The following is a 27152-nucleotide window of genomic DNA, read 5'->3' as shown; positions in this document are numbered from 1 at the left end:
ATATGTGTCAGTTTCCATTGCAATGTGCTTTCATTGTTTTACCATAAACAATGGGTTGAGTTTCCGTCGCCTGCTCCTCCTCTTTCCTCAAAGACTCGGAGGTTTCCAGCTTGTCCACCTAAAAACAAGAGAGAAATAAGTTCTCAGTCTGTGTGTTGAGGACCAGGAATAACTTTTAAAAATGGAAATTTATTTGAATCAATAATAAAACGAATTAATACAGTCATTCAAAAATAATGTAAAAACAAATATAATTTACTAATATAATTAATAATAGTTATACTAATAATTAGATATTTAATTTAATAATTTAACTACTAAAATGTACTATATGTAAATGTTAATCTTTTCAAACTGACAAATAGATTTAAAATGTTAGTCAAATTTATTCACATTTTTATTTTTAAATTAATATATTGATAATTAATGTTTTCATTTTGTTATACTAAATTATAGTAATAGAATTTAAAGTACATAAATGAATAAAATCACATTTCAAAGTGACAAATAGATATTTAAAAATGTTTATGTTTAAAGTCAAATTTATTCAAATTTATTTTAATTAATATATTAATAATTTTTGTTCATTCTGTTATACTAATAATTATTAAAAACTATACTAATATAAATTTTAATAAAATCACATTTCAAAGTGACAAATATTTAAAAATGTTTAATTCATGTTTAAATAGTCAAATTTATTCATTTTTATTTTTAAATATATTGATCATTTGTGTGTTCATTTTATGATGTGTGTTCATACTATTAATTATTTAATAAAAATAAATATAAATGTTAATAAAATAACATTTCAAAGTGACATATGTGTTCATTTGCGTTTAAGATTAAAATTATTCATGTTTTTTTTCATTTTTGGGTGAACTAACCCTTTAAGATACACTGATATTTGATGTCTTTATATGAATATAATTTACTGCATGCAAATGTTAATAAATCACTTTTCAAAATGACAAAAATGATTTATGTTTAAAATGTTAGTCAAATTTTAGTTTTAAGTGCCACTTGTAGTCCTCCACACATTTATACCCCATTTCAGAGTTGAAGCCCGTCCTTACCTTGCTGAGGTATTCCCTCATCACCTGGATGAAATAAGGCATGGCAAAGTCCATGATGTTGTGCCTCCATGCCGTCTCCAGCACCACATCAGGCCTGAGCAGGTCGTAGCAGGTAAAGAGGCAGGCAGCGAAACACTCCTTCTTATCCTCCTGAAGGAACCACTGCAGCAGCTCTTCGGCAAGCTCTATGTCCTTCGACTCAGATGCATATTGCATGGCATCCTGGGTTGAAGAACATGCGCAGCTGTTAGGAATCAGATCAGGTACACATTTACAAACAGCATGACTGAGATAAAAACCCTGTCGTCCACCTCACCTTGTAGAGCTTATCTTTCTTGCACAGCTCCACACTCTGCTTCCATCTGTTGTTGCCTTTGAAGAGGTAAGCAGCAATTCTCCTGAACTCAATCAGCTCATGCTTCTCCAGACGCTGGGCCAGCGAGATGTTGTCGAAGTTATCGTATGCATCTATAGATGTCCTGAGTGCCTGTGGACAGGACAGATCAACAGCAGATGAGGTGGTGGACAAGAGCTATTGCTATAAGCTACTATAACTGTTCAATCAATGTTTTTCAGAAAAATGCTGTTTATACCTGATAGTCTTCCTCTGAGATGAAGAGGTTGTTAAGTGCTTCATTGACAGACTTGTTGTTGTGGTTTTGTACTGATCGCAGGTAAGGCTTAACGAGAGGAAGCTGCTTAACCTGAAGAAATGAAAAACTCTTGTTTTACCTGATCTTAAGAGGCATTTTTGAAGTTAAAGAAGTTCAAAGGTTCGTCACATAGAAAAGTTGGCCTTGTGCTTGCATGATTTACCTTGCTGAAGAAGTTGACGGCTCGTGAGTGATCCAGTCTTGGGGAAAGAACTATGAGCAGGTCGTTCAGTACCAAGGGCTTGAACTCCAGGTAAAACTGGATTGCTTTGTAGTACAGCTCCACGTTGGCCACCTAAACAAGACAAGAAACACGATCATTTAGTTAATTCATTTCCTGGTGCTATTTTAGTATTGTTTATATACTCGTATAGAATTTATTAACTTGCTTTTATATTAACTTTACATTTTATGTCCTTTTTCTTTTCATTAGTATGTTTTTTTTATTATTATTTAGCTTTTTTTATTTTAGTTGTAATCATTTTAGTACTTCAAAAATGTAATTTATTTTATTTCAACAAGCTGCCAAGGCAACGTTTTAATGTTGAATGAATATTATGTTTAGTGAATATTCATTGTTAAGATATTCATAATTGATGTCTTTGTTTTATTTAATGTTAAACTAATAATTAGAATCATTTAATAAAAATTACACTTACACAAATATTATTTACTATCTGTAAATGTCAATTAATCACTTTTATGTGCTTTTTCATTTCATTAATGTTTTTTTTATTAATTAGCTTTAATTTCTTTTTATTTTAGTTGTAATCATACAATTATTAATTAGTATTTCAAAAATGTAATTTATTTTATTTCAATAAGCTGCCAAGGCAACGTTTCTAATTTTAATGTTTAAATGAATATTACGTATAATGAATATTCATTTATTTTTTTAATGTATTCATAATTGATGTCGTTTCATTTAATGTTATACTAATAATTAGAATCATTTAATAAAAATTACACTTACACAAATATAATTTACTATATGTAAATGTCAATCACTTAATTTTCAGATCGTTATCGTTCAGATCATATTTTTCTTGACATTTTAAACAATTTAGTAAATAAAATAAACATTCACATTTTTGTTGATATATTGATATTTAATTTATTTGATAAATGATAAATGTTTATTTTTATTTCCTGTTATATTAATTATAATTAATAATAATGATATAATTAACGATATGTAAATGTTAACAAATTACTTTTAAAATTGACAAATAGATAATTCATGTTTATATTTCAATTTATTTCCAGTTAAACAATTTTAATAGCTTTAGATTTAGTAGTTTTAACATAGCTCAAAAGAAGTTGATTGGAATTGTATTTATCCATATATGAAAGCAGTTGAACTTTACCTTGGTGATGATGTCCTTGAACTGTCCCTCTTTCCAGGCATCTGTGGGATGGCTCATCATGGTGATGATGGCATTGTCAAACTCTTCATACTTGTCGTAGAGGAAAACAAGCTCCGCCCACAGGTGAGCCTGCTCTGCGGCCCTCAGGACCTGAAAGAGAAAAGTGTCAAGAAGTGAAGGAGACAGACTTTGTAACATCTGTGCATTGCACATGATGACACTAAGATCATCCCTTTGGAGAATATCAGATTACATGTTGAATTAAATTATAGCTCGAGGGGAATAATGGGAAGAGAAATCCATGAACTCCTGCTGTTTAACAGTACTGAGTGAGGGACACTTAAGTGTGAAAGAGTGTTACAAACAAACATCTGCAATAACAATCATCTCTAGTACTGCTGTGTACCTTGGGGATGTTTACTCTGGACCAAAATAGTTCCAGGTGCTCCCTCATCTTCTGAGGTTTGAATTTAGAGTAGAGGATGGCCAGCTCTGTGAACATGCCCATGTGAGCGCGCTCCAACCCCAGCGCCGCCTCCAGCATGGTGATCAGCTCCTCGAAGTAGCCACGGTCCTACAGAGAGCATTTTAAAACAATACAATTCAACTTTATCAGATCTGTTAGTTCCAGAATTTTATTTTTTTGTGTGTAGAATTTTTCTTTTTTTGTGTATAACTTGCCTGGTAATAGTTGATGAGCTCTTCTAGTTCATCGGCATGGACCACGATGTGAAGGCCGCACATCTGAGCCAATCTGAACTCCTTCCCGTCCACACAAGCAAAGCACACCTCCTTCCAAGTGCGAGTGCTGTTAGCCTTACGGGCACCATCCACGGCGGCCTGATACTCGCCCAAGTGGACAAGTGTGGAAGCCAAACGGCCGAAGTTGGAGACGTTATTGTACAGCAGTTTGGCTGCCTCGTACATTTTCTCATCGTAGCAGCGATCTCCAACCTGTGAGCGATAAAGCAAGGGGACTTCAAATGTGATGCATCATTTGTCTTAGCTAAAAATATAGACAAACTCTATCAATCGTCTTAATAAACAGTGTTGTTATCGTTAAAGGGTTAGTTCACCCAAAAAATTAAATTTCTGTCATTAATTACTCGCCCTCATGTAGTTTTTACACCCGTAAGACCTTCGTTCATCTTCGGAACACAAATGAAGGTATTTTTGATGAAATTCAAGAGGGTTTTTTTTTTGTCCTTAATAGAAAGCAACAAAATTACCACATTCAAAATTCTAGAAAAGTAGTAAAAACATTGATAAAACAGTCAACGTGACTACAGCGGTTCAACCTTAATGTTATGAAACAACAAGAATATTTTTTGTGCGCAAAAACAAGCCAGAATGCCGACTCAGTATTACCGGCCAATACTAAGCTGGCGTTCGGACATAAACACAGAAGTGCTGAACTGCGTTCAATGCGTCAACTGCATACGACTGACAGGGTAAAGAAGAAATTGTTGAATAAAAGTTGTTTTGTTTGTTTTTGCGCACAAAAAGTATTCCAGTCACTTCATAACATTAAGGTTGAACCACTGCAGTCACGTTGACCATTTTAACAATGTCTTCAATACCCTTCTGGACCTTGAATGTGGTAATTATGTTGCTTTCTATGGGGGATTAAAAAATCGCTTGGATTTCAATATTTTAATTTGTGTTCTGAAGATGAACAAAGGACTTATGGGTGTGGAACGACATGAAGGTGAGTACTTAATGACAGAAATTTCATTTTTGGGTGAACTAACCCTTTAAATAAAACTAAAACAAATAGTTTTTAAAATAAAATATAAATATTTGATGAAAAACTAACTGAAATAAATGCATTTAAGTTGATGTACTAAAATGACTAAAACTGAAGCTAAATAGAAACAAAAAAAATAAAATAAAAATAACAAAAGCACATTAAAAACGTACACTAAAATTAAAACTAAAAATATAAAAATAAAAGCTAATTTAAAATGTTAATAAATACTATAATAATGTATAAATGATACTAAATAATAAAATAACACTGTTATTACACATAAAATTGCGCATTACCTGCTGGATGTGTGCATTATTTGGTCCATTTATAAACTCCTCCAGTTCAGCGAGACGGTTGGTTTTGGCCAGTGCGAAGATCAGCTCCGTCTCCACGTATGACTCTCTGGCCTTCTTTCTGGCCATCTGCAAAAACTTCACCAGGTCCTCCCAGTTACCTTAGCCAGGAAAAATAGTCATGAATATAGAATCAGAGGAAAAACTTCACAAGTAAAATGATTGATTATCTAGAACTACAACTGAAGAGGCCATACCACTCTGGTCAGCAGCCTGAACAACCTCCATGTAAGCCGAGGGGTCATCAGCCTTGATATATGAGTCAATGCTCTCTTTGACGAGACCCTTTTGCAGCTGAGCCTTGGCCAGCTGACTCCATACCGCAGGTTCGTTACAGCGCTCCGCGAACTCATAGGCCCGGTCCAGATTACCGATGTGCTCAATCAGAACCTGAGGAGGACAGGAAACATCAGCTCTTTACTTATCTGTTATTAAATAAATCACATTATCAAGCCTACTTGAAAGTGAAGGATGAGGGCTGCTGAGAGATTTACTGAGTCTGGCTCAACTATATACCTGCACTGCCGAGGTGTTGACATCAAACTTCCTAAAGATAGCAAAGGCCTCCTCGAACAGCTCACTGCTGATGGCAATGTTGGCGATGTCTGGGGCGTCGTAATTGTCCAGGCGGTTGATGTATTCCATGACGCGGGTGCGGTCAGCTTTGATGGCTGTTAGGATGAGCAGGTTCTGCAGGTTTCTAGGAACGGGATGAGGATTATTTAAATGAGATAAGAATTAAATATTAATTTGCTTTTAAAAGTTGAGCAAGACTGTTTGGGCTAATTTAATATCTGTAAAAGTCAGAAAATACACAAAAATGCCCTGTTCCAGCTGTTTATATGTTGGAATATTTTTGGGCTTATGCACCTGTGTTCACTGAAGACCGAGTTGTCCAGGACGATCTTTTCCAGCAGCTCAATGAGTTCATTGGGCAGATCAGCAGTCATGAAGGCCTTCACTGTGACCGACACCTCCTCTGGGTCCTGAGTCTCTGACAGGGCTGTCTGCACCACCTAAAGACACAAACAACAACTTGAACCCCAGCACATTCCAAAAACATACAAGAAGGTCAAAAGTGAATCAGAGATTTTAAGACATACTGTTTATAGTTTTAATGACAAGTACAGGCGTAAAACACATCTAAAACATTAGCTACACTTTGTGGTCAGTAATGTTTCAAATGTTTTTGAAAGTCTTATATGTTCACCAAGGTTGCATTTATTTGATCAACAATACAGCAGAAACAGTAATGAAAATGACTTCTGAAATTAACGTTGGTATTTGAGTATATATTAAAATGTAATTTATTCCTGTGATGGCAAAATATCATTACTCAAGTCTTCAGTGTCACATGATCCTTAAAAAATACAGACTGTTCCAAACAGAAGGTAGCTTAATTATGATTAAGAATCCCAGAATGCATTTCAACATACTTCATCCCATGAGTTTTGAATGGCGATTTATACAATACATTCGGTAAAGATAAGATTCATTTTATCTATTTAAAATAGACTATTTCACCCAATATTAATGTGAAATTAAATATGATAATCATGCACTTCCAGTTCCTGTATGAGCCATGATTATGTATTATGAGAGATGAAAGCAAAACATATATATATGCGTTACCTGGTCAATAAGAGGCCTCCTAAAGGGGTTGGTCTCAAGAAGCACACTGGCCCAGAGCTCCGGGTCTCTGCGGCGCACCAGGTACCGAGACAAACTCTTGAACAGCGAGTTCTCATTGCAGACCTGTGGAGAAAAATATAAAGAAACATATTTTATTCTTCATGTTGTTTGGTTGCACAGAACTTGGTATGAACTGGCTTTAAACTTGTTTATGGTCAAGCATTACTAACGTTTATGAGCTCCTGGTCACACTGTCCTCTCTCATAGGCCACACAGGCCAGGTGAGGGTCTCTTTTCTCACAGTATTTCCCCACCACACGGCTGTCGTAGTATGGGTTCTCCCGCAGGAATCGTTCTGGGTTGTTGTTGCTGTCGATGTAGATCTTGGCCAGGGCATTGTGGGTAGCTGGCTCCTCACAGCCCTCGTGGATACGAGACTCCAGCCATGGCAACAACAGCTTCAGTCTGCGAAAAAATTTTTTTTTAAACTCAACTCATCTAAGCTATCATATAATTCTTTTCTCCCCCAGACATTCACTTACAATGTTTAAGTTTAATTCATTTTTCCCACTCAAAAAATGACTATAAACACCATATTGCAACGGCAAGCGCCATCGTTAAACAATCAGAACAGCTACTGCCGTTTGTTTTCTTTGTTTACTTGTGCAATCAAAATTTCATCTGGAAACTCTCATGATGTACACAAACAAATGATTAAACACTGACAAAAATAAACAGAAGCATCCTGGAATAGTTCTGAGTCCAAGATAGCATAACATCATCCTTTCAACTGTTTTATTTTGATAACTTTGAGTTCGATATTGGCATTTAGATGCAAAGTTCATACCGGTTTCTCTTCTCAACCTCTGCCACCAGCTCGTCGGTGGAAAATTGGCCCCGCACAACCAAGATCAGATTCTTGATGACATCCTCAGAGCAGTCAACATCAAGGAGCCCTCCAATCACCACAGGCAGACGACTTGGGTTCACCTACATGTACAAATTATCCTTTACTTTTTGTTCATTGCTTGACTACAGAGGCTATGTGAGTAACTAAAGGTTCTTTACCTTCTGCACGTAGATTTCAATGTACTTCTGCAGGCTGTTTCGGTACAGGTAGAGTACGAGGTCATGGACAAAGTCGAAACGATCGCACACAATGATCAGAGGCAGTTGGTCAGTGAGTTTAGCTTCCTGTCAGTCAAACGATGGGAAAACGAGAACATAAGATGTCAAACAGACATAAGGCATGTGTTCAGGAATACAGTCAAATCTGCAAAAATCATTGCATTAACTATTCAGTATAACACTTAATTTTACATAAACTTCAAAATATATATTGATGACAAAGCTTATAAAAACAGATTTGACTGTATTTGTTAAAAATAATACTAAAATTACTGAAAATTATTAGATCTACAAAAACCTACCAATTAATAATTAAAAAGTAAATATTAAAGCAATAAATAAATTGTTTTATAAAACCTACTAATAAAGCAAATATTAAAGTAATAAAAACTAGTTCTATAATTTTTACTTTTTAAATGTATTAATTACTTGGTAGGTTTTTAAAGCAATGAAAAGCTAGCTCTATAAAAAAAAAAAAAACTACCAAGTAATTCATAATTTAAAAAATAATATTTCATAATTAAAAACTAGTTCTCTAAAAACCTGCCAAATAGTTCACAATTTAAAGATAGAAAATAAAAAAATAAAATGTTTATGCAATAAAAACATGTTACAAACAAGATTAGAGGGTAATTGAGTAGTCCACAAAAGATGTTTTTTGAAGAATTGTGTGGTTAGTGGAAAAAATCTATAACTGAACAAGGCTTGAATCAACTCAGGGTTTGATGTGGCAGCTTTGCTCCCCCTGCTGGCTATAACATGTAATTATTCTTCTGCCACACAGTGCAGTTTACAACACATACAGGATTAATAAACTGGGATTGTACAATTCACTCCACAGAAACATCACAAATCGACCTCCACAACCTTCAAAACATGAAGCTTGTCTACAAACATTTACAGACAAGACTATATTAAACAAGACGGTATTAAACTAAAGTCTCAAAATCATTCCACAAAACGTGGCTCTCCAGATCCACCCTTTGAAGCTGGCATGGCAGAGTCAGACTGTGAGGTCAACTTTATATGACCTGACTCTGGTGGAATAGATTCTGAAAAAGACCCAAGGCTTCCATTTCTGCAGAACATGGTAACCACAAATCAACCACAGCCAAACACACATCAACACACTACCACAAAACCACAAGTTCAATTTCAGCCCGGTCATCAGGGGTGGGCTCAAGTTCAGGCCGAGAGAGGGTTGTTCCCAACAAACAATGCTTTTCGAAACCTCCCTGTATGTGCATCGCACACACCAATCCCAGTATTAATCCTTCAACTGACCATTGGGAGAAAAGAAGGGATGATAAAAGAAAAGAGAAGGGAATAAAATAAAGGGAATCTTATAGTACTTAGGATGAATTTACCTGATACAAGTCCTGACCATCCCAAAAGTACAGGGTAAAGCACAGGAGATAACAACAGCCACCATGAGGATTAAAGAGTGAGATCAACTCCCTAAAACTGGAAAACTACAGTAACATGGCTGCCTGATCTAAATGTGGATTATTAAAAAAAAAGAGAATACGACCTGTTTTAGATTTTTCCCGCCAAATTTTCAAGACATTAATGCTCACTTTTATTGTGCTTAGGTTTAGTTAATATGACAATGTATTAAATCCAATATAAATTAAGCTCTTTCAACAGCATTTTTGGCATATTGTTTATAACAAAATAATTTCAACTCCATAAAGGGTTAGTTCACCCAAAAATGAAAATTCTGTCATTAATTACTCGCCCTCATGTCGTTCCACACCCGTAAGACCTTCGTTCATATTCAGAACACAAATTAAGATATTTTTGATAAAATCCAATGGCTCAGTGAGGCCTCCATTGACAGCCAGATAATTAACACTTTCAAAGCTACTAAAGACATATTTAAAACAGTTCATGTGACTACAGTGGTTCAACCTTAATGTTATGAAGTGACCAGAATACTTTTTGTGCACCAAAAAACAAAACGACTTTATTAAACAATATCTAGTGATGGGCGATTTCAAAACACTGCTTCGTGAAGCTTCAAAGTTTTACGAATCAATTCGAATCAGTGGTTCGGAGCATGTATCAAACTGCCAAAGTCATTTCGAAGCCTTGTTTACTGAAATCACGTGACTTTAACAATTTGATACATGCGCCAAACCACTGATTTGAATTCTTAAAACTTAAGATTCTTAAGATTCTTAAAACTTCGAAATTATTTTCTGTGTAGAAAGAGCTTAATTTGTAATCATTAAAGTTGAAATCTTGTTTCTTGATTTTAAAATATCTAATATTCATTTTAATATTTGCATTATAAGCCTCTAACTCTAACCACAATTTTTGTTTAATTCTGTGGTAACTGACATTATGCCAAAAAATGCTGTTAATAGAATTAACAGAACTTGCATTAAACCCACAACATTCCTTTACCATAAATTGCCAGATCAAACACACATTTCCATAAATAAAGAACAAAATAAAAAGAAGTTAATTTTGTCAGAAAATTAAAACCGCTTGCATCTGAAATTGCAAATGACTTGCGAGTAAATGATAAAAGACAGATCAGTAGAAGAGAACAAAACAGGAAATGTAATGAGGGGAAATGATGGAAAGAGTTTTAACAGATGAGAAACTAGAGAATATAATGTGCTTTTTGCGGTCGGCTATGGATCATTTCTAGACAGATTTTACTGACAGAGTCTTGGCAGTACCTTAAGAAAGTTCTTGACACGTTCAGGGTCGTAGCAGTTGCTTTCCCGACAGATCCGCTCCACCTCTTTGATTTGGCCCGTCTTGCATGCGGCCTGGATGTATTTGAAATGCACCTCTGGGTCCTGGCTGAAGTTCACAATTGAGCCGAGGAAGTAGAACAGACCTGCATCCAGCACAGAACAATAAATGATGCTTGACTTTTACTGGACAGACTTCTGGTTGTGGTTTGATCTACACATTTTGTATATGCAGGTTTTGTGTGGTATTTTTAAATGGTGCTTTTTTTGTCCTTTTGAAAATATTTTATGCTCCACAAAGGAAAGTCAAACGGGTTTGGAATGACACGGGGGTGAGTAAATGATGACAGGGTGCACAAACCCTTTAAATTACTGATCAAACCGCTACATTTGCATGAGCACCACATTTCCATTAAAATCTAGCTTCTTGTCATAAGCACTCTTACTCTTGCTGTCATGTAAAAAGCCTGAGGGATTGTGGGTGGCCGCAGGCCCTGCGCTGCTGCCTGCTCTGATTGCCAACCCTTTTGTCCTACTTAGCCCAAAAAGAAAGGCTACATGCTGCTCCACACACAGAACAGAGCCATTATACGGCCAAGATACCAGTCAAATTGTGTCTGCACTGAAAGCCAACCAGCAGAGTGACCACGATTGTTTAGATACAAGTTCAAATACACTCAAGAGTGATTTACTGGCAGTGTCTGCCAACAGAAGTGTTAGGCCAGCCAGATGTATCAAATGAAACTACATGGGCAATGTAAACTCTAGGTGGGATTCATATTTGCAGGAAAAATGTTAGGTTTATCCAACACTTCTTTTTCAGTCTTACTGCTTTTAAATGAACTTTATGAACCTTACAGTTGTTTCTCAACAAACAAAATCATTCCACAAAACGTGGCTCTCCGGATCCACCCTTTGAAGCATGTCAGAGTCAAACTGTGAGGTCAACTTTATATGACTTGACTCTGGTGGAATAGATTCTGAAAGGCTTATTGGATAAGGATTACTTTTTAGATAGCTTTCACTAACCAATTTGTATGGAAGCTCGTTTCCGCCACTAAATTAAAAAAAAAAAGGGTAATTCTGAGATTGTGAGAAATACAGTCAGAATTGCGCATTACAAACTCACAATTGCGAGATATAAAAATCACAATTCTGACTTTTTTTCCTCAGAATTGTAAGATTGTAAGTCCAATTCTGAGGAAAAAATACTTTATATTATGAAATTCTGACTTTATAATTTGCTATGACGAGTTTATATCATGCAATTCTAAGAAAAAAAGTCAGAATTGCAAGATAAAAAAGGTATAATTGCGACTTCTCGCAATTGTACCTTTTTTATATTTTAATAAAAAATACAAGCTTCCATAATTTGTGCATTCAGTTTGGCAAAAAAAAAAAAAAAAAAAAAATGGAAACGAACTGACTCAAAAGATCAAGACATGTTCTTGCTTTCAAAATTAGCCTCATAATGCACTTTTAAAAATTTGACTTGTTTTTAGCTTTAAGAATATAGCTATGATCCGCATTCAAAATTTGAAATCTTTTTAGTTACTTTATTTTACATTTTTCACAGGGGAATAACATATATTTCGGCTTGCAGGCCTTCTTCAGTTTGTTGTTTTTAGCTTGACATACTGCTTTAAAAACACAACACCTGCAGTGGTAACCTTAAAAACAGTGGCGTTATCGGCAAAGAATGTGCATTGCTGTAGTAGCAGTGCTTTAAAGTCATAAAGCGGAAGTTGTGATAGTCTTTTCTTCCCTGTTGTGACATATATCCAAGTGACACGGTTTCTTGAAAAAGAAAAAAATAAGGAAGAACTTGATTTTGTCAATTGGAGATTGATTGGATCGTTACATGGTTGGTATTTTGCTATTGCTGTGATTTCATGCCAGTAAACGTCATCAGAGTAGAGATGTCACTTCAGGAGGGAGGGGAAGTTACTTTGATTAAAGATTATGACGATACATGAACCGTGGAAGCGCTCATGTCAAAGTGGTTGAACTTTCCTGTGACACCAGATAATAAATCAGAAGAAATTAAAGGATGTTCTTACCCTCAAAACTCTTGAAAGACTCGAAAAGCTCCGTGAGGGCCTGGGTAGTCAGCTGCTCGTGATACTTGGAGGCCACCTGGACACAGATCTGAAGGTTCTGCCTGATGTTAGCAGACAGCATGGCTCTCAGACACTCCACAGAGTCCTCCACTGACAGAGAGCCAAAGTAGTTCACCAGCCACTGCAGACATTAACAGAGAGCAAAATGGAGACAGAATGAAAAACAGGTTATACTTTAATTTGGCATGAATAAAAAGATAAGAGAAGTCAACACTTGTTGGGTACCTCCGGGTTGAGCAGGTGGGTGTGTACGACAGCTCGTTTGATGTCGTACAGGTCAGTATAGTGTTCCAAAGCTCTCTGCAGAAGCCCTGCCTTCTCACACAGCTGGGCAATATGGGCACGATCGTAGTTAGTGAACATCTGGTTTCCTAGGATGGCATCTGCAACCTGCAAGAGATCATTTTGCTTGAAAATGGTCTAATGCAAAGACAATTAGTGTGTCACAGTGCTTATTAGTACATTTTTCTGCATTGTGTACCTGTGGTGCATGCATCAGGTTCATCTCCAGCAGACGAGTCTGCAGTGGTCCTTCTGATGGCCGGTTGTTTTTCAGAGCATCCAAAAGGAAGGATGTGCACTGCTGGACCAGGTTATACTCCATAAACACATCAACGATCTGGAAGAAAAACACAGTTTGTCAGTGAATGTTCTTCTGAGTTCATTAAATATGACAAACAGCCTTCTGGGTCACATGGTTTCTCTCTAAATCATTTAAATTCTCCTCCTTTTGTTCCTTTCTTCTCAACCTCCCACTTCACTTTCATCTTCTCTCCTCCTTTGTTCCTGACCTGTGTGATATCAGCAAGCGGTTCCTCATCCTGAACAAGCATCTGAGCAAACTGCAGACCCTGATCCGGACTGATCCGCATCACGTTCCTCAGAAGGAAGATCCAGTCTGGAGTGTAGCCCACCTATAACCACCAAATGAAGTACAAGTATGTTTTCAACCCTGTTTAATTTGAGCCTATATTTCAATTTCAGTTCATTCAATTTTATTTAAGCTTAAAATACTGATTGATCTGTCATCATACCTTTTTGGCGTACAGGACGATCTTGGGGAACTGGCCGGTTTCTGCAAAACACTGAATGACTTTGTTGGGTACGTTGGCCCTCAGATAGACGCTGAGAGCAAGCGTGGGGTCCACAGACTTCACCAGGTCGCCCAACTCCTCTGAGCATTCAAGCTGGGGAGAACAACAGAATTTCACAATAAAGTTTAAAAACACATCAAAAGCACAATTTTAGAGTGCAGTGTTGTTCGATTCATAGGGAATTGATTCTTAAGAACTGGTACTTTTTAGTGAATAACACAAAGTGTTCACAAAATGGTGGTTTTGAACTCGCTCGTGAGTTAGCAAATTCCACCAACACAAGTTATTCATTCAAAATCATTCAAAGTCACTTCTAAATTTACAACTGACATCAGAGTCCTGCAACGGGTCGGGTATCCGCGGGTGGGTAAAACGGGTGGATTTTGACATTCCTAAAATTCACGGGCGGGGATGTGGGCGGATAATTAACTCCTTGCGGGCGGGTAGTAGCGCGGATGAAAAATATGCGCAATATTTGTATGTCTAAATTACCATTATAGGCAACAACGATATGACATTTGACCCATCACGTCACCACCACTGCGACAGTGCGACTGTTGATGCTTCTCATAGCCTAGTTGGAGCAAGCGTTGCATCTCCATGTTTTCTGTGCTGATGCGGTCATGATGAGTTCATGTACCGGCTAACATGTAAGGGTTGTGCTGCCAATAAAGCACCTAAAAGCTGTCACAAAGAACCGGCAAAAAATTAATGATTATGATTATGTATATATAGCAAGGAGACATGTTAATTGTTTATTAATAAAAATTTCTGTGTCAGTGGCTGCAAAGATGAAGTTGAAGATGCTGACTCGCGATCTTCGCAGTAGTGAAATGCACATTTCATTCGGATTACATAAGCAGTCTGTTTTCTTTCATTTTGAATTGCTGTTTAAAAGTAGACATTCCAATAAAGATATATTCCTCAGGTCTGTGAGGCAAGTAGGCTACCTTATACGCTGAGTTTTACTTCATTTATGATACGAGCTCCAGTTCTCCCCGGCGCCTCCGTGTCGTGATCATCTGTTGTCTGCTATATTTACTTCCTATTTATTAAATACAGGCAATTGGTTGATGAAATATTGATTAAAATTAAGATACAATTAATACAAAACGAAATTAACTTTTAAGAATTTTTTAAAAGTTAAGAATAAAGCACTTTAAATTGGAATGATATTAGCATGTGTGATTTATCGCGGGCACGGGTCGGGTAACGGGCCAAATACTAACGGGTCTGGGCGGGTGCGGATTTAATTTTGATATTATCACGGGTGACTGGTCAGATCTGGTGCTGAACTTTGTGGGTACGGGCGGGGGCGGGTATCCAAAAATGGATCCGTGCAGGACTCAGACTGATGTAAGTGTTAATAACCTAAAGTGAGGATGTCAGTCAATTTAATGATTGCTAGATTATATGACTTTAAAATTAATCTCTTTATATTCTTAAACAGTGGTATATAAAGGTCCAACTGTAAGGGTGAATTGAATGCAAGGAAATCTTTATTTGGTATAGTGTCCTTTGTGTGCATTTATGCAATTCAAATGTATTTCAGGACTGAGCAAAACTTTCCTCAACTTTCCAAATAAATCATGTTCGTGGAACAACAAATCACGTCAGTACAATCAATAAACCGAGAGATGTAACTTGTTGAGACTATGAGAAAGAACATTTCTAGTTATTTTGAGTGTGGATAGTAAAAAACAGGCTGGAATGAATCCCAAGACTTTCCTCTTCTGTGCTTTAGACGGAAAGAACCCAAACACCCCTCGCCCCACATAACAAACACATGACATCACATCTAAAGCAAACATCTTAGATAACAGACACACAATCACACACAAACACAGTCATTCTTACAATCAACAAAGTCTGTTTTCACACAGACCCCTTCTTTGTCAAAAATATGGAAGCATTCTTTCTTTTTGTGGAAAAAAAAAAAAAAAAAAAAAAAAAAAAAAAAAACACATGTAAAGAGCACACCCTGTTCCCTACGCCTCTCACACAAACAGTTGCGTACAGAGGAAGAGGCTCTTGTGGGTGTGTGTGGAGATAACCCATCTTCCCCTGCGCCCTCCTCCACATACCTTGTCCTCCTTCAGCCATTTCTCCAGCAGTTGTTTGCGGCCCTGCTGAAGGACGGGTCTACACAGCTCCAGAGACTCAAACTTGTTGAGTTGGCCCTGGTCCAGCAGGATCCCAAAATACTGCAGCAGTGGGGACGTCTGGCCAGGCTGGGCTGGGACGCTCTGGAACCGGCGGATGGTGTCAGGGGTACGCAGGATACCCTGAGATATACAAGACATGAAGAGAAGTGGGTCAGGAAGCAAATATGACTCGCATACATATAGTAGAGCCCAACCATTACATTTGTTGAATCAAGTGAATATTATTATATACATATATACATACATATATATATATATATATATATATATATATATTTTTTTTTTTTTTTTTTTTTTTGTTTTATAATTTATTATAATAGTAGTAGTAATAATAATAATAATAATAATAATAATAATAATAATAATAATAATAATAATAATAAGTATATATTTAAGAATAATACTTTTGCTATTATGCATATTATGCTATTAGTTTTAAATATTTCACAAGAATATTCAGCTCTCCTCACTTTTGGAGCGTTAGCAGCAACTTTAGCTGCCTCCGAGTAGCTCCCTGCGGCAAAAAGGTTATTAAATTTGCGGGCAAACAACTCTTCTGCTCCTGCCAGATTATTCCGGACTGCCATCCGTAAAGCCAGGTCTGGATTCTGCAGCACATTGGTGATGTACGGGATGATGTTCTCCTCCTCAACACACACTGACAACACCTAAGAAACACACACACAATAAAGCAACAAAGTTTATGATTTATATTTGCAATTAGTATTTAGTAATTAATATTTTCCTTCACAACTGATGTACAGTAAAGTGAGACACAGGTGTGAGACATTTATTCTTTCAGACCACATTTCTGGTACATGTAAGGGCTTTTCACACTGTGCTTAAACCCTGGGTTATCGTCGTTCTAAACACTGCTTTTAACCCGGGTAACTACCACTTTTTACCCGGGGTTATGAAACCTTGCTCAGTGTTAACCCCATATTGCGGTGCCAAACTTGTGCAGTGTGAAATGATGCAGTGTTAGAATGTTACAGCTAGATGCTTCGCAACAGACAACCAATCATGTACTCCTATTTGTCTGCTTTGGAAAGTCATGGAAACACCTCGCATTGTATATACACAGTAAATTCCGCATTTGAGGGGAAAAATGTCAAATGCTGACAAATTCGACAATTTCGAGTGAAGAAGAGACGTTTCATTCTTACCTTTATAGTCCTAAATGTCCATTCAGTATAAACTCTATAGTGCAGTCGGGAATACAAGGATGCGGATTGCTAGAGCTATGTGAAAGGTCGTGTGCTGCATTTATCCAATTAGTGACAATGACACCACAAATATGCAAATAAGAACATTAACACAGGGTTTAGTAATGTACAACGTGAAATGTCAACTTATGAATACCAAGAAATAATTGTTAACCCCAGGTAAATTATGAACAGTGTGAAACGTGATGCAAGATAACCCAGGATTACGTTTACCCGGGGTTTAGAATGACCCAGGGTTAACTATTTCAAGTGTGAAAAGCCCTGTAGAGAATCAGACCAGAAAAAGAGAGGAGAATTCTTAACATTGTTCGTTTGTTTGTTTATTTATTTATCATCATAATTATTAAATGGTACATTTTGTCTGTTTTAATTTTTTTTTTTTTTTTTCAAATTTTCTTAACAGAGCTTGAACAGAGCAGAACAAACAGGAAGTTCAGGGACATTCCCAGTGCCCAAACCCTCAAAGTCTATTTAACTATGTAATTTTTTAGCTTGACCAAAACATTTAATTTGTATCAAATTACAAATCTAATATTTTGAGGCTTCTAAATAGTGATTACAGTAACACCTACAATAAGGTTCATAAGTTAAACATTAGTTAATGTATTAACTAACATGAACTTACCATGAGCAATACATTTGTTACTGTATTTACTAATCTTTCGTTAAATGTTAATGAAAATACAGTTGTTCATTGTTTGTTCGTTACTTCACAGTGCACTAACTAATGTTAACAATATTTTAATAATGTATTAGTAAATGTTGAAATTAACAAACAAAGATTAATAAATTCTGTATAAGTGCAGTTCATTATTAGTTCATGTTATCTAATGAACCTTATTGTAAAGTGTTACCGTGATTACAATATCACATCAAATTACACCAGGTATCTATAATTAGCTCATTTCTGACAGTTATCACACTCACTATGATATTGTGAACTTTTTCATGGCCACGTTTACCTGCATAAAAGCAGCTGGAAAATCCATCACACACAGAGCACAACTGATCTGTTGTACAATATCCCCTTTCAATGACCCTTAATGAGAAAACATAACACCTCGTATCAGCTGACCTCCTCACACTGAAGCTAAGGTGCATACTAATGCTCGTCTCGAGTATGTAACATGATCAGATGCAGGAGTGCAGTGAGATGTGGAGGGAGTCCTCTTTCATTCAAGAACTCACTGCTTTGATCAAGCGTCTTTTATCTTTATTTCCAATAAAACACGCTACTAATAAAACCTCTAGAAATTACTGACCAGATGCTTATAAAGTTTGACATTATTACTGTAGATGTTTGGCCAAGAGACAAGCTGAAGTTGCCAAAATACCATCAAAGCACAACATTCAGCAATATTTCTCTGGAAGTACAGTACATTTTGAAACCTAGAAGGACAATTTCTTCAGCTACTAGGTTGAAACGGTGACACACAAGCCAGTAAAACAGATTTACGATGTTTAACGCATACTTAACTTGTATGAACATGGATTAGACTAAACAAGTGAGGACAGGTTATTTTAAATTAAATCAAGATCACCCCCGCAAATCCTTTAATTTCTTGCGAACAAAAAGGTGGACACTGTATTTCAGCTGCATGTTGTAAGTGTTTGTACGCTACTATGTTCTAGAACGGCATCAGCAGGTCAAAGTCACAGCCGTTATTCTACATGGATGCACATCACTCTCTGTTTAAACTCGCACAGCCCACCCCTAACAATATGGGTCAGCTCACCCAGAGATGGAGCGAGGCAGAGACACTAAAGAGAGGAGTAAAAATAGAGCAGCTCATTGTGTCTATCAGCTTTCCTCCACAAAGAGGCAGTGAAAGAGAACGAAAAGGAGAGGGCAAGTGAATGAGAGATTACATTTGCTGCAATAGCCAACAGGGAAAAACGCTGCATTGACGTCAATAAAAGCCCAAGGCCTGAGGAGATGATGATAGTAATGAGTCATTCCTGATGAGGACCCCAAACTCAAACATCTGCCCAGAGCACATCCCAGTATCTCTGTTCTCAAAAGGACAAGATATCTATTCCAGTTTGAATAAATGAATAATGAAAAAAAAAAAAAAAAATTATATTATATTATATTATATTATATTATATTATATTATATTATATTATATTATATATATATATATATATATATATATATATATATATATATATATATATATATATATATTTGATTGAGAGTCATGTTACAATAGTCCAATTCAGTACTACAGTGTAGGCATGATCGAAGAAAAAAGGGAGGGCAAAACGTGATGTCACAGAAGCTTATGATGTATTCTCCCTACGCATGCTGTGACTGGCGGTCAGGTTCTGCCTCCGTTTATGTGAAAGGATTTAGGACGCCAGTCAATGCCTCCCACGGCAAGATCACATGATAACTGCCACTTTTTTTTCTCTCTCTCTCTCTCAGCCCATCTCCCTCTTGCATTCTCTCCGCAGCTATTTTCAGTGAAGGCTGTCTCTCAAGGTCACTCCGCTCACGAGTGCAGACGCAGCTGGTTAGAACCTGACTTTTCATCACCCACCAGTGCTGAGTAGCGTAGAGGACAGGAAGATGGAGAATGCCAGTATGAGCAGGGGAAATAGGGAAAGGAAGAGAGATCTGCATACCTTTTCCTTTACGTTAACTTAAATAAATCATGTTCAGATAATTATTCCAATGTGAAATTTACTCTATAACGAATCCATCCATATTGTACTAGATCTGACTACCACATGATAAATAATAGATAAACTTATTGTAATTACGTAACGCTCTACAAAATAACTAAGATAAACACACATAACCCTTCAGTCTATTAGTCGATAAATGCCGTTTATCTTCGTGATGTTGTGCATGGCATTGTTGATTGACCCAGGCGGAGGTTCTGTATTATTGAGAAAGGTAACAGTGCTCTTCAGGTTCAGCGTGACACAGTTTGGATTGGCTTTCTGTCACCTGCTGCATAATTTAAGACTTTCTCCAGCATGGCTGGAAAATTATTTACCCGCTCGTGGGATCCATTAACAAGCTCATAATACAGCATTGTGAACAAGGAGAGCCTTTGGACAGGAGTGTCAACTCACCTGAGATACTGAACACCCAAGTATTTATAAATCTAGTATTCTGGGATTCAGTATGTTGAACCAGGGAGAAATGTATCCTTTTGATATAATTTACCACATCATAATGCTTCTAATAACTATGGTGTCCTCAATCTACATGTTTCAAGTAAAGAATTTCAGGATAGAGAAGGATAAGAGATGCTTCGAGCTAGGAAATGAAAAAAGAGAGAAGGAAACGTGTAGAGGGAGGATGGGTGGTTTCCGTGTCTCAGTAAGACGGGGTATTAAATGTTCCGTCTCTGGGGTAATCAGCTGAGTTGTGTCCTCCTTAGATTCCGTCTGACAGAGTGGAGATCCAACCACACACAGAGCTCCAAAGTGCAGGATCAAAGTGAAACAGCTGCTAGAAATCTGAAATACTGACAGTAATTACAGCTGAAGCGTGTAATTTTTTCAATGTTAATACACTTTCGCTTAACCCAGCTTAATATCCAGAGACAACTTTAAGTATGCCATCTGAAGGTTGATTTCCCTGAAAAATTGTAAACACTTTTATCATTGATGGTTTGATTTGCTGGAAGAAGGAGATCCAGATTCAATCACACTTCATGGCTCAATCTGAATTTAAGGTTCAGCACGTACCTGTCCTTTCCTGTTGACGCCGATGATTCCAGCTGTGGCTTCGTGGGGTGCCGTCACAAAAATGGTCTCTCCGCTGATTCGGTTCATGTAGATGCAGGTCCCTGTCTCCAGGTCGTACAGATGAATGTAACCATATTTAGTGATGAGAAATACGACATCCTGTTTGGAGCTGATCTGTGTGATGAGAAATGTGTTGCGTTGCATTGAATTTACATTAGCATTCAAAACTTTGAGGTCATTAAGATATTTTTAAAATATTTTTGAGAAAGAATGAAAGAAAGAACTGGAAAAGACCAAGAAACCACATACCTGCATGGCCACAGGGAAGTCATTTTGCGCTTCTGGAGGGAAGAATACATCCACGGCTTTCTTTGGAAATGGCTGGTTGCCGGTCGGTGGTGTCCCCACTTCAATAATGTGAAGCTGCATAGTGAAACCTTTAGTTAATTTCATGTTGTGAAGTAATACACACATCTCAAAGTGCTTCAAAAATGATGCAACAGATTTAAGTGACAAATTAAAGTGTTCATCAACAATTAGCTCTGGAAAGTAATTAAATTAGGTGATGTTTAATAATATTAGTAACATGAACATTTGAAACTAAAACTAGCAAGCTACATGACCTCTTCCTCAAAAATGGCAGTTTACACCCCAAAAAAACAAAAACAAAAAAACTGTCCAGACCACTTCCTTTTTTTCTTAGACAACTGTGTCAGGAATACTGGTAATTTAGTCATTTATGCATCATTGCTGAGTAAAAGGTTTCTAGTTAATGTAATTAAATGCCATAAAGACATGTGGAAGCGCACCTTTCCTCCTGCCTGACCCCGCACAGCGAAACAGAAGAGTGTGGATTCTTCTGCATTTCCCTCCATTTTGAACTGGCCAAAGGCTGCGGCGTGACCCTCGATAGGCTGTGAAACCTTCCTGTCAACCGAGTAGAGCTGCATGGCACCAACAACTCTGTTTTGCTGTAAAAAGAAACAGAATACTTGAGAGATTTGGAAGAACAAAGAATATTGAATCAAAAGGAATTAAATAAATAAAAATGAATTAAATAAATTACAGAAAAAGATGGAAAATAAAGAAATTATGATTTAAATAATTTGAATGAAAAAGAAATAATGAAAGCATATCTCAATGTGAGCATGTGTATGTCTACAATAACAACAGTTGTATGCATAATTCTACACCACACATCATGAATGATCATTTAAAATGATTATGACACCTGAGCAGAAATGCCAATGAGCAGCAGCCACTTCTGCTTGGCATCGGTGCGGTAGTTGATGATTTGACAGCCTGCCAGGCTGGAATGTCTGTCAAACACTTTGATCGGCTGAGAGTCTCCCTCCATGCTCCAATGATAGACGGCATTATCGGTCACCAGGGCGACCGTGTTAAGAGAGATCCACTTCCAGAAAGTGACATCATCAGTCATGGTGTGGGCTTTCATCTTACTCTTCATCTCGATGTTAAAGATCTGAAGGGTTTTGGCAGCTGAGAGGAATAAAGGAGAAGTGTCATGTAGAAAACATTTTCACATTTACACACATAAAACAATTTAATTAGATTACAAAAGACATCAGGGTAGAAATATTGTCAGTCATGGCTGGAAGTGCATCAGGCAAGCCCCCCATGACAGCTCATTCAGCAGTTAGACAAATGAAGCCAAGCAATCAAAAAGCGAGTGTGGAGAGAATTTGTGAAAAGGAACACAATTTAGACATCTCAAATTAAACACCAGAGATTGATTTCATCTTAGCACAAGACTTATTGCACACACATTGTGAATGGCAAATAATGTGTGTTATGGGAAAGGAAAACGTGGCGGCAACTCACCTGATTAACTTCCAACCGACTATTCGTATAAACACTAATCTATGTGGTGAATTACTTCCTTCAGGTTCCACTTAATCTGATCTTTGTGCACCGATACAATTAAGACAAGGATTACAGTATAATGCAAAGGTCTCTAAAGTCAACATGAAATGCACCCCTTTTTACTTTCGCAATGTGGTTTCACTGCCGAGGCAGCCATTTGACCAGGATGTGGAGGTTGAAGGTCAAGTTCATCAAAACATTATAGATTGTTTTTTCCCAGAATGTATAATTTAAAGGGTTAGTTCAAACAAACATTAAAATTCTGTCATTTACTTACCCTTATTGTTGTTCCAAACCTGTATGAGTTTTTTCTTCTACTGAAGAAACTAAAAAAAAAAAAAAAGATATTTTGAAGAATGTTGATAACCAGACAGATGGTGGTGGCCATTGACTTCCATTGTAGGAAAAAAAAAATACAAAAAAAAAAATACAATGGAAGTCAGTGGCTACTGTCAACTCTCTGGTCATCAACATTTTTCAAAACATCTTTCGTGTTGAACAGAAGAAAGTAACTTATACAGGTTTGGAACAACAAAGAGTGAATAAATTACAGAATTTTCATTTTTGGGTGAACTATTCCTTTAACCTTAAACATTAATCGAAACCAATGTAAAATGATTGCATTAACTACAGGTAAGCTTTGAGGAAGGTTATGCACAACAGTGAACCAAAATTATACCTAAATATTTGGGACTGGTTAAAATCTCCTCTGTGCCCAAGTTGATATTAGCAGAATATTGTTTCAAAAACATTTTAATTACTTACTTTTTGTTTAATAAAATGTATATAAAAAAACAAAATAGAAGCAGGAATGTGTATTAAGAAGGTAATGGTCAAATTTTGATCTTGACTTCAAACAGCTGGTCAGATCTATTTTTTCTGTGCTGGCATTACTATAAGTTGCGATGAAAGTAGTGACAGATCTTTTCTTCCACATCCAGGTGAAACAGATTATCGAAAAAGATAAAAGTTGGGCAGGGACTTGGTTCTATCCATCAGTTCATTGGATTTGGATTGCACTGGAGTCAGATCTGAATGCCAGCTTACAAGTCAGGGTATAGACAGCCTATGATTGGAAAAATCTGGCTTACATAATCAGAGAGAAGTCCCATTTACACAGAAAGATCTAATAAAAAAAAACAAAACATTATGCACGAATGAATCATTAATACTAAGATCAATGCATTTTGAAAATGGATCGATTTCATGCCAACTTTGAATTTTCAGTAGAACTAGTGTGAGATTGCAGGCTGCTGTGAAGCTGATTGCTGCAGAGGTCAGAATTTAGTCTATATGCATCGACAGAAGCAAATTAACAGGCCGTTATGGATATGATTCCCATAATACAACCTAACACTCAAATCACATGGCAAGGGTGGTAGCGTGAGCATTACAGAGTGAGAAAGGGATAGAAGGGATTTAATTCCACATTTAAGACTGTCTCAATATAATGAGAGCAGGAAACGGCACTATACTCCTAAACACACTAAACAGAAGAAGACAAAAACAACATCTCAACATAATAATAATAATAATTGTCAAGGAGCTCAACTCCTGCTTTTGGACATCAAACTCAATATAGAGTGTTGTTTCAACCAAGCTCTAACCTGAAAGCCTTAATTGGTTCATATGATTGATATGAACAAATGTGATTTAATAATTTGGATAGTCAGTCCTAAAGATCAGCAAATCAGATTTACATGCAGTGAACAAAGGCCAAAAGCAAAACTGTGCAAGTCTATATCACTTTAGACTAAATATTGCTCAGAAAATGTGTTATTTGATTCATACAGGATATTGTGAATCCAAAATAGGCTAATAAAATGGTTTGTCGCCACAAACAAGCGATCAATCTAATTTTAAACTTCAACAGTGACTGTTTTGGCTCTCAAAAGCAAGCTATTCACTGCTCTTTTTTCCTCTATTGAAAAGGCAACGCAAACAAGTTTGATGCTACAAATAACACCCTTTAATATATCGATTACAGTTAAACCATGCTAAGAATTGGAGAGATGACTCTGAAATGGCCATTTGCACAGCTTGACAAAACTCTCAACTCTACAGGAGGCACTAAGCTTAGTGCTAAAAGCTATTGATATTTATTTAAACATCAACCATAACACTGATACAATGTTAGTCACACTATAGCTACCTAAACACAAGCTGCATAGTGACTAAAACCTAATGGACTATGAACTACCACAAGAACCATAAAACTATGAGGCTACCTTTACCCAGGTTCATTTATATGGACATATTGAGACATTTGATGTTAAGATTACATAGTGAGGGTGGAGGAAAGGACTCAATATGGCAAGCGTTTAAAAAAAAAATAATAATTGAAATTAAATAAACAGAAAAGCACATGTATGCCCAACAATATTTCAGACCCCAGGAAGAGAAACTGGATTACTTATGTCTACAGAAATCAACATGATGTGAAAATTCAAGCTATGAATTTTGTGAAAGTCGAATCCCGTTTAGCCGAATTGGGTTAATTATGTGGTATATTGTTGGCTAAACAGTCTTTATCTATGTAAACAATATCAGAGAGATGCCACAACATGTTTGCTTTACATTCCCTATCATGGCTTGAATTTGCATGAGGCCCAAGTCCGAACCTTGAGCCACACCTCTCCTATATTTACAATGACAATATTGTTGATTTTCAAACTGCCGTTGTTCTTACAACACATTAAATACAACCAAATATTTCAGCTTTTAAAGTTTTAATGTCATAATAATGTAAGCATTTCTTTGCGAAATGGGCAGGAACAATGTATCCTAAAACATTATTTAAACCATTTCCTGGCTTGAAGTGGAGGCTCTAGAAACACCTACACACAAGGTTAAGCAATGAGGCCAAACAATTCTACATGATGTTCATTTTAGAAACAGGATTATAACTTTCACAAATTATTGTACTAAAATATTAACTCACCGTCTGCATACACATGAGAAAGCAGCAACAAAAAAGGAAACAAAACAAAAAGACAAAGCAATTATGGCTGCATGACAAAAAATACACAACATATCATGTTACCGTAAGCTAAGATGTAGACTATAATGAGGAAAATGCAAAAAACATTTGCTCCAGAAATTGATCTAGTATAATTTAAACTAAAAAGGAACTGTGTTAATGAATGAATCTAAGAAAACAACACACTTAAGTTCTAGTTTAAAACAACAATTGGTTTGGATCAGTTCTATGATTCAGTTCAGCTAAAAATGCAGTAGTCATTATAATTAGGTTAATAAGGGTATATGTGGCTCTAATAATCTACATCTCCTACCTTTAAGTGCAATAACTTTGCTTGCAGGGTTCATGATGGCGCTGTCTGCAGAGATGGGCCTGCGGATGGGGGTGTTTGGGTCCGCCATGTCGATGATCACCACCTGTGCCTGTTCTCCGACCTTCTCCCGGACACAGATGAACTTATCCGACTCCATCGTCAGGGTGCTGAACCCGATGTTGGCCGGGTTGATCCCCAAATTTTGGAGCTAGGAAAATTTTTTAAAATGTTATTAAATTTGATATTAAAAAAAACAAACACTGAAAAAACAATTATATGATTAGTGAGTACAATTCCCATTTTAGAAGTGTATACAAACAAGAACATGTCCTTTTCAAGAGCCATGAATGAAATTGTCACACATGGGGATTAAGTTTACTACATGATAATAGGTTTCACTCTGACCCTGTGAATTATTACAAGAATTGATCTTCAAGGAAAAATCAATGACTGTGTATCACACACTACTGATTAAAATGGATCCAAGGCATAATTTACAAGGGGCACAACCACACCAAAGAGTAACAACAAAGAACTTTGTTCCAATGTAAAAATGTGCTTTTGTAATCACAAAATTTCAGCAGCAATGTCTTTTGTTGCTTATGAGATTAACAATACTTTTTCACCCACTCCACTAAGCCAAACACATGGTTTTACTGTCTGAAAAGGCCTTGAGGAATTTATCTCAGGGACTCAAAGAACAGATACATTAAGTAACAATACGTGGTGAAAAACTGTTAAACACTATTCTTTTTACATCACATGTAATTTTTTTTTTACTGTACACATCAACTTTATGTTTTAAAAACTTCGAATAACTGTATAATTTAAAAACAGTAAAAGGACATTGCCAGAAGTCCCTTCATTTATTCGAAAATTGTTGCAATTCGCAAGTCACCAACAAGCTAACCTTTTTACAAGCACACAGAAGCAACGCATCTGGAAAGATCAGAGGAGGAGAGACAAAAACACTTGAATCGTTTAGTAAAGCACTTGAA

The 27152-nt window shown here is 36.6% G+C and overlaps 1 protein-coding gene across 2 annotated transcripts in view; it reads right to left on the bottom strand.

The window, feature by feature from the left end:
- cltca (clathrin, heavy chain a (Hc)) overlaps positions 1-27152 on the bottom strand; it is a 38874-nt gene that overhangs the window by 1830 nt on the left and 9892 nt on the right. For both annotated transcript variants that reach the window (XM_067397868.1, XM_067397867.1), the window contains exons 2-30: positions 26155-26362; positions 22209-22477; positions 21787-21948; positions 21287-21400; positions 20978-21151; positions 16517-16714; positions 15966-16166; positions 13822-13974; positions 13579-13701; positions 13269-13406; positions 13013-13177; positions 12728-12908; positions 10650-10813; positions 7900-8025; positions 7679-7821; positions 7062-7296; positions 6832-6954; positions 6070-6215; positions 5716-5899; positions 5397-5589; positions 5143-5300; positions 3778-4050; positions 3503-3670; positions 3097-3246; positions 1893-2024; positions 1670-1780; positions 1393-1563; positions 1077-1298; positions 43-118 (exon numbers count right to left, since the gene is read on the bottom strand). In XM_067397868.1, the coding sequence (XP_067253969.1) occupies positions 43-118; positions 1077-1298; positions 1393-1563; positions 1670-1780; positions 1893-2024; positions 3097-3246; positions 3503-3670; positions 3778-4050; positions 5143-5300; positions 5397-5589; positions 5716-5899; positions 6070-6215; positions 6832-6954; positions 7062-7296; positions 7679-7821; positions 7900-8025; positions 10650-10813; positions 12728-12908; positions 13013-13177; positions 13269-13406; positions 13579-13701; positions 13822-13974; positions 15966-16166; positions 16517-16714; positions 20978-21151; positions 21287-21400; positions 21787-21948; positions 22209-22477; positions 26155-26362 (4861 nt within the window). The remainder of the gene's footprint in view (positions 1-42; positions 119-1076; positions 1299-1392; positions 1564-1669; positions 1781-1892; positions 2025-3096; positions 3247-3502; positions 3671-3777; positions 4051-5142; positions 5301-5396; positions 5590-5715; positions 5900-6069; positions 6216-6831; positions 6955-7061; positions 7297-7678; positions 7822-7899; positions 8026-10649; positions 10814-12727; positions 12909-13012; positions 13178-13268; positions 13407-13578; positions 13702-13821; positions 13975-15965; positions 16167-16516; positions 16715-20977; positions 21152-21286; positions 21401-21786; positions 21949-22208; positions 22478-26154; positions 26363-27152) is intronic.

The sequence above is a fragment of the Chanodichthys erythropterus genome, chromosome 10 (genome assembly GCF_024489055.1).
Source record: "Chanodichthys erythropterus isolate Z2021 chromosome 10, ASM2448905v1, whole genome shotgun sequence".
Taxonomy (NCBI): Eukaryota; Metazoa; Chordata; class Actinopteri; order Cypriniformes; family Xenocyprididae; genus Chanodichthys; species Chanodichthys erythropterus.
Note: the sequence above shows the minus strand (reverse complement) of the source record. Positions and strands in the feature narration are given on the sequence as shown.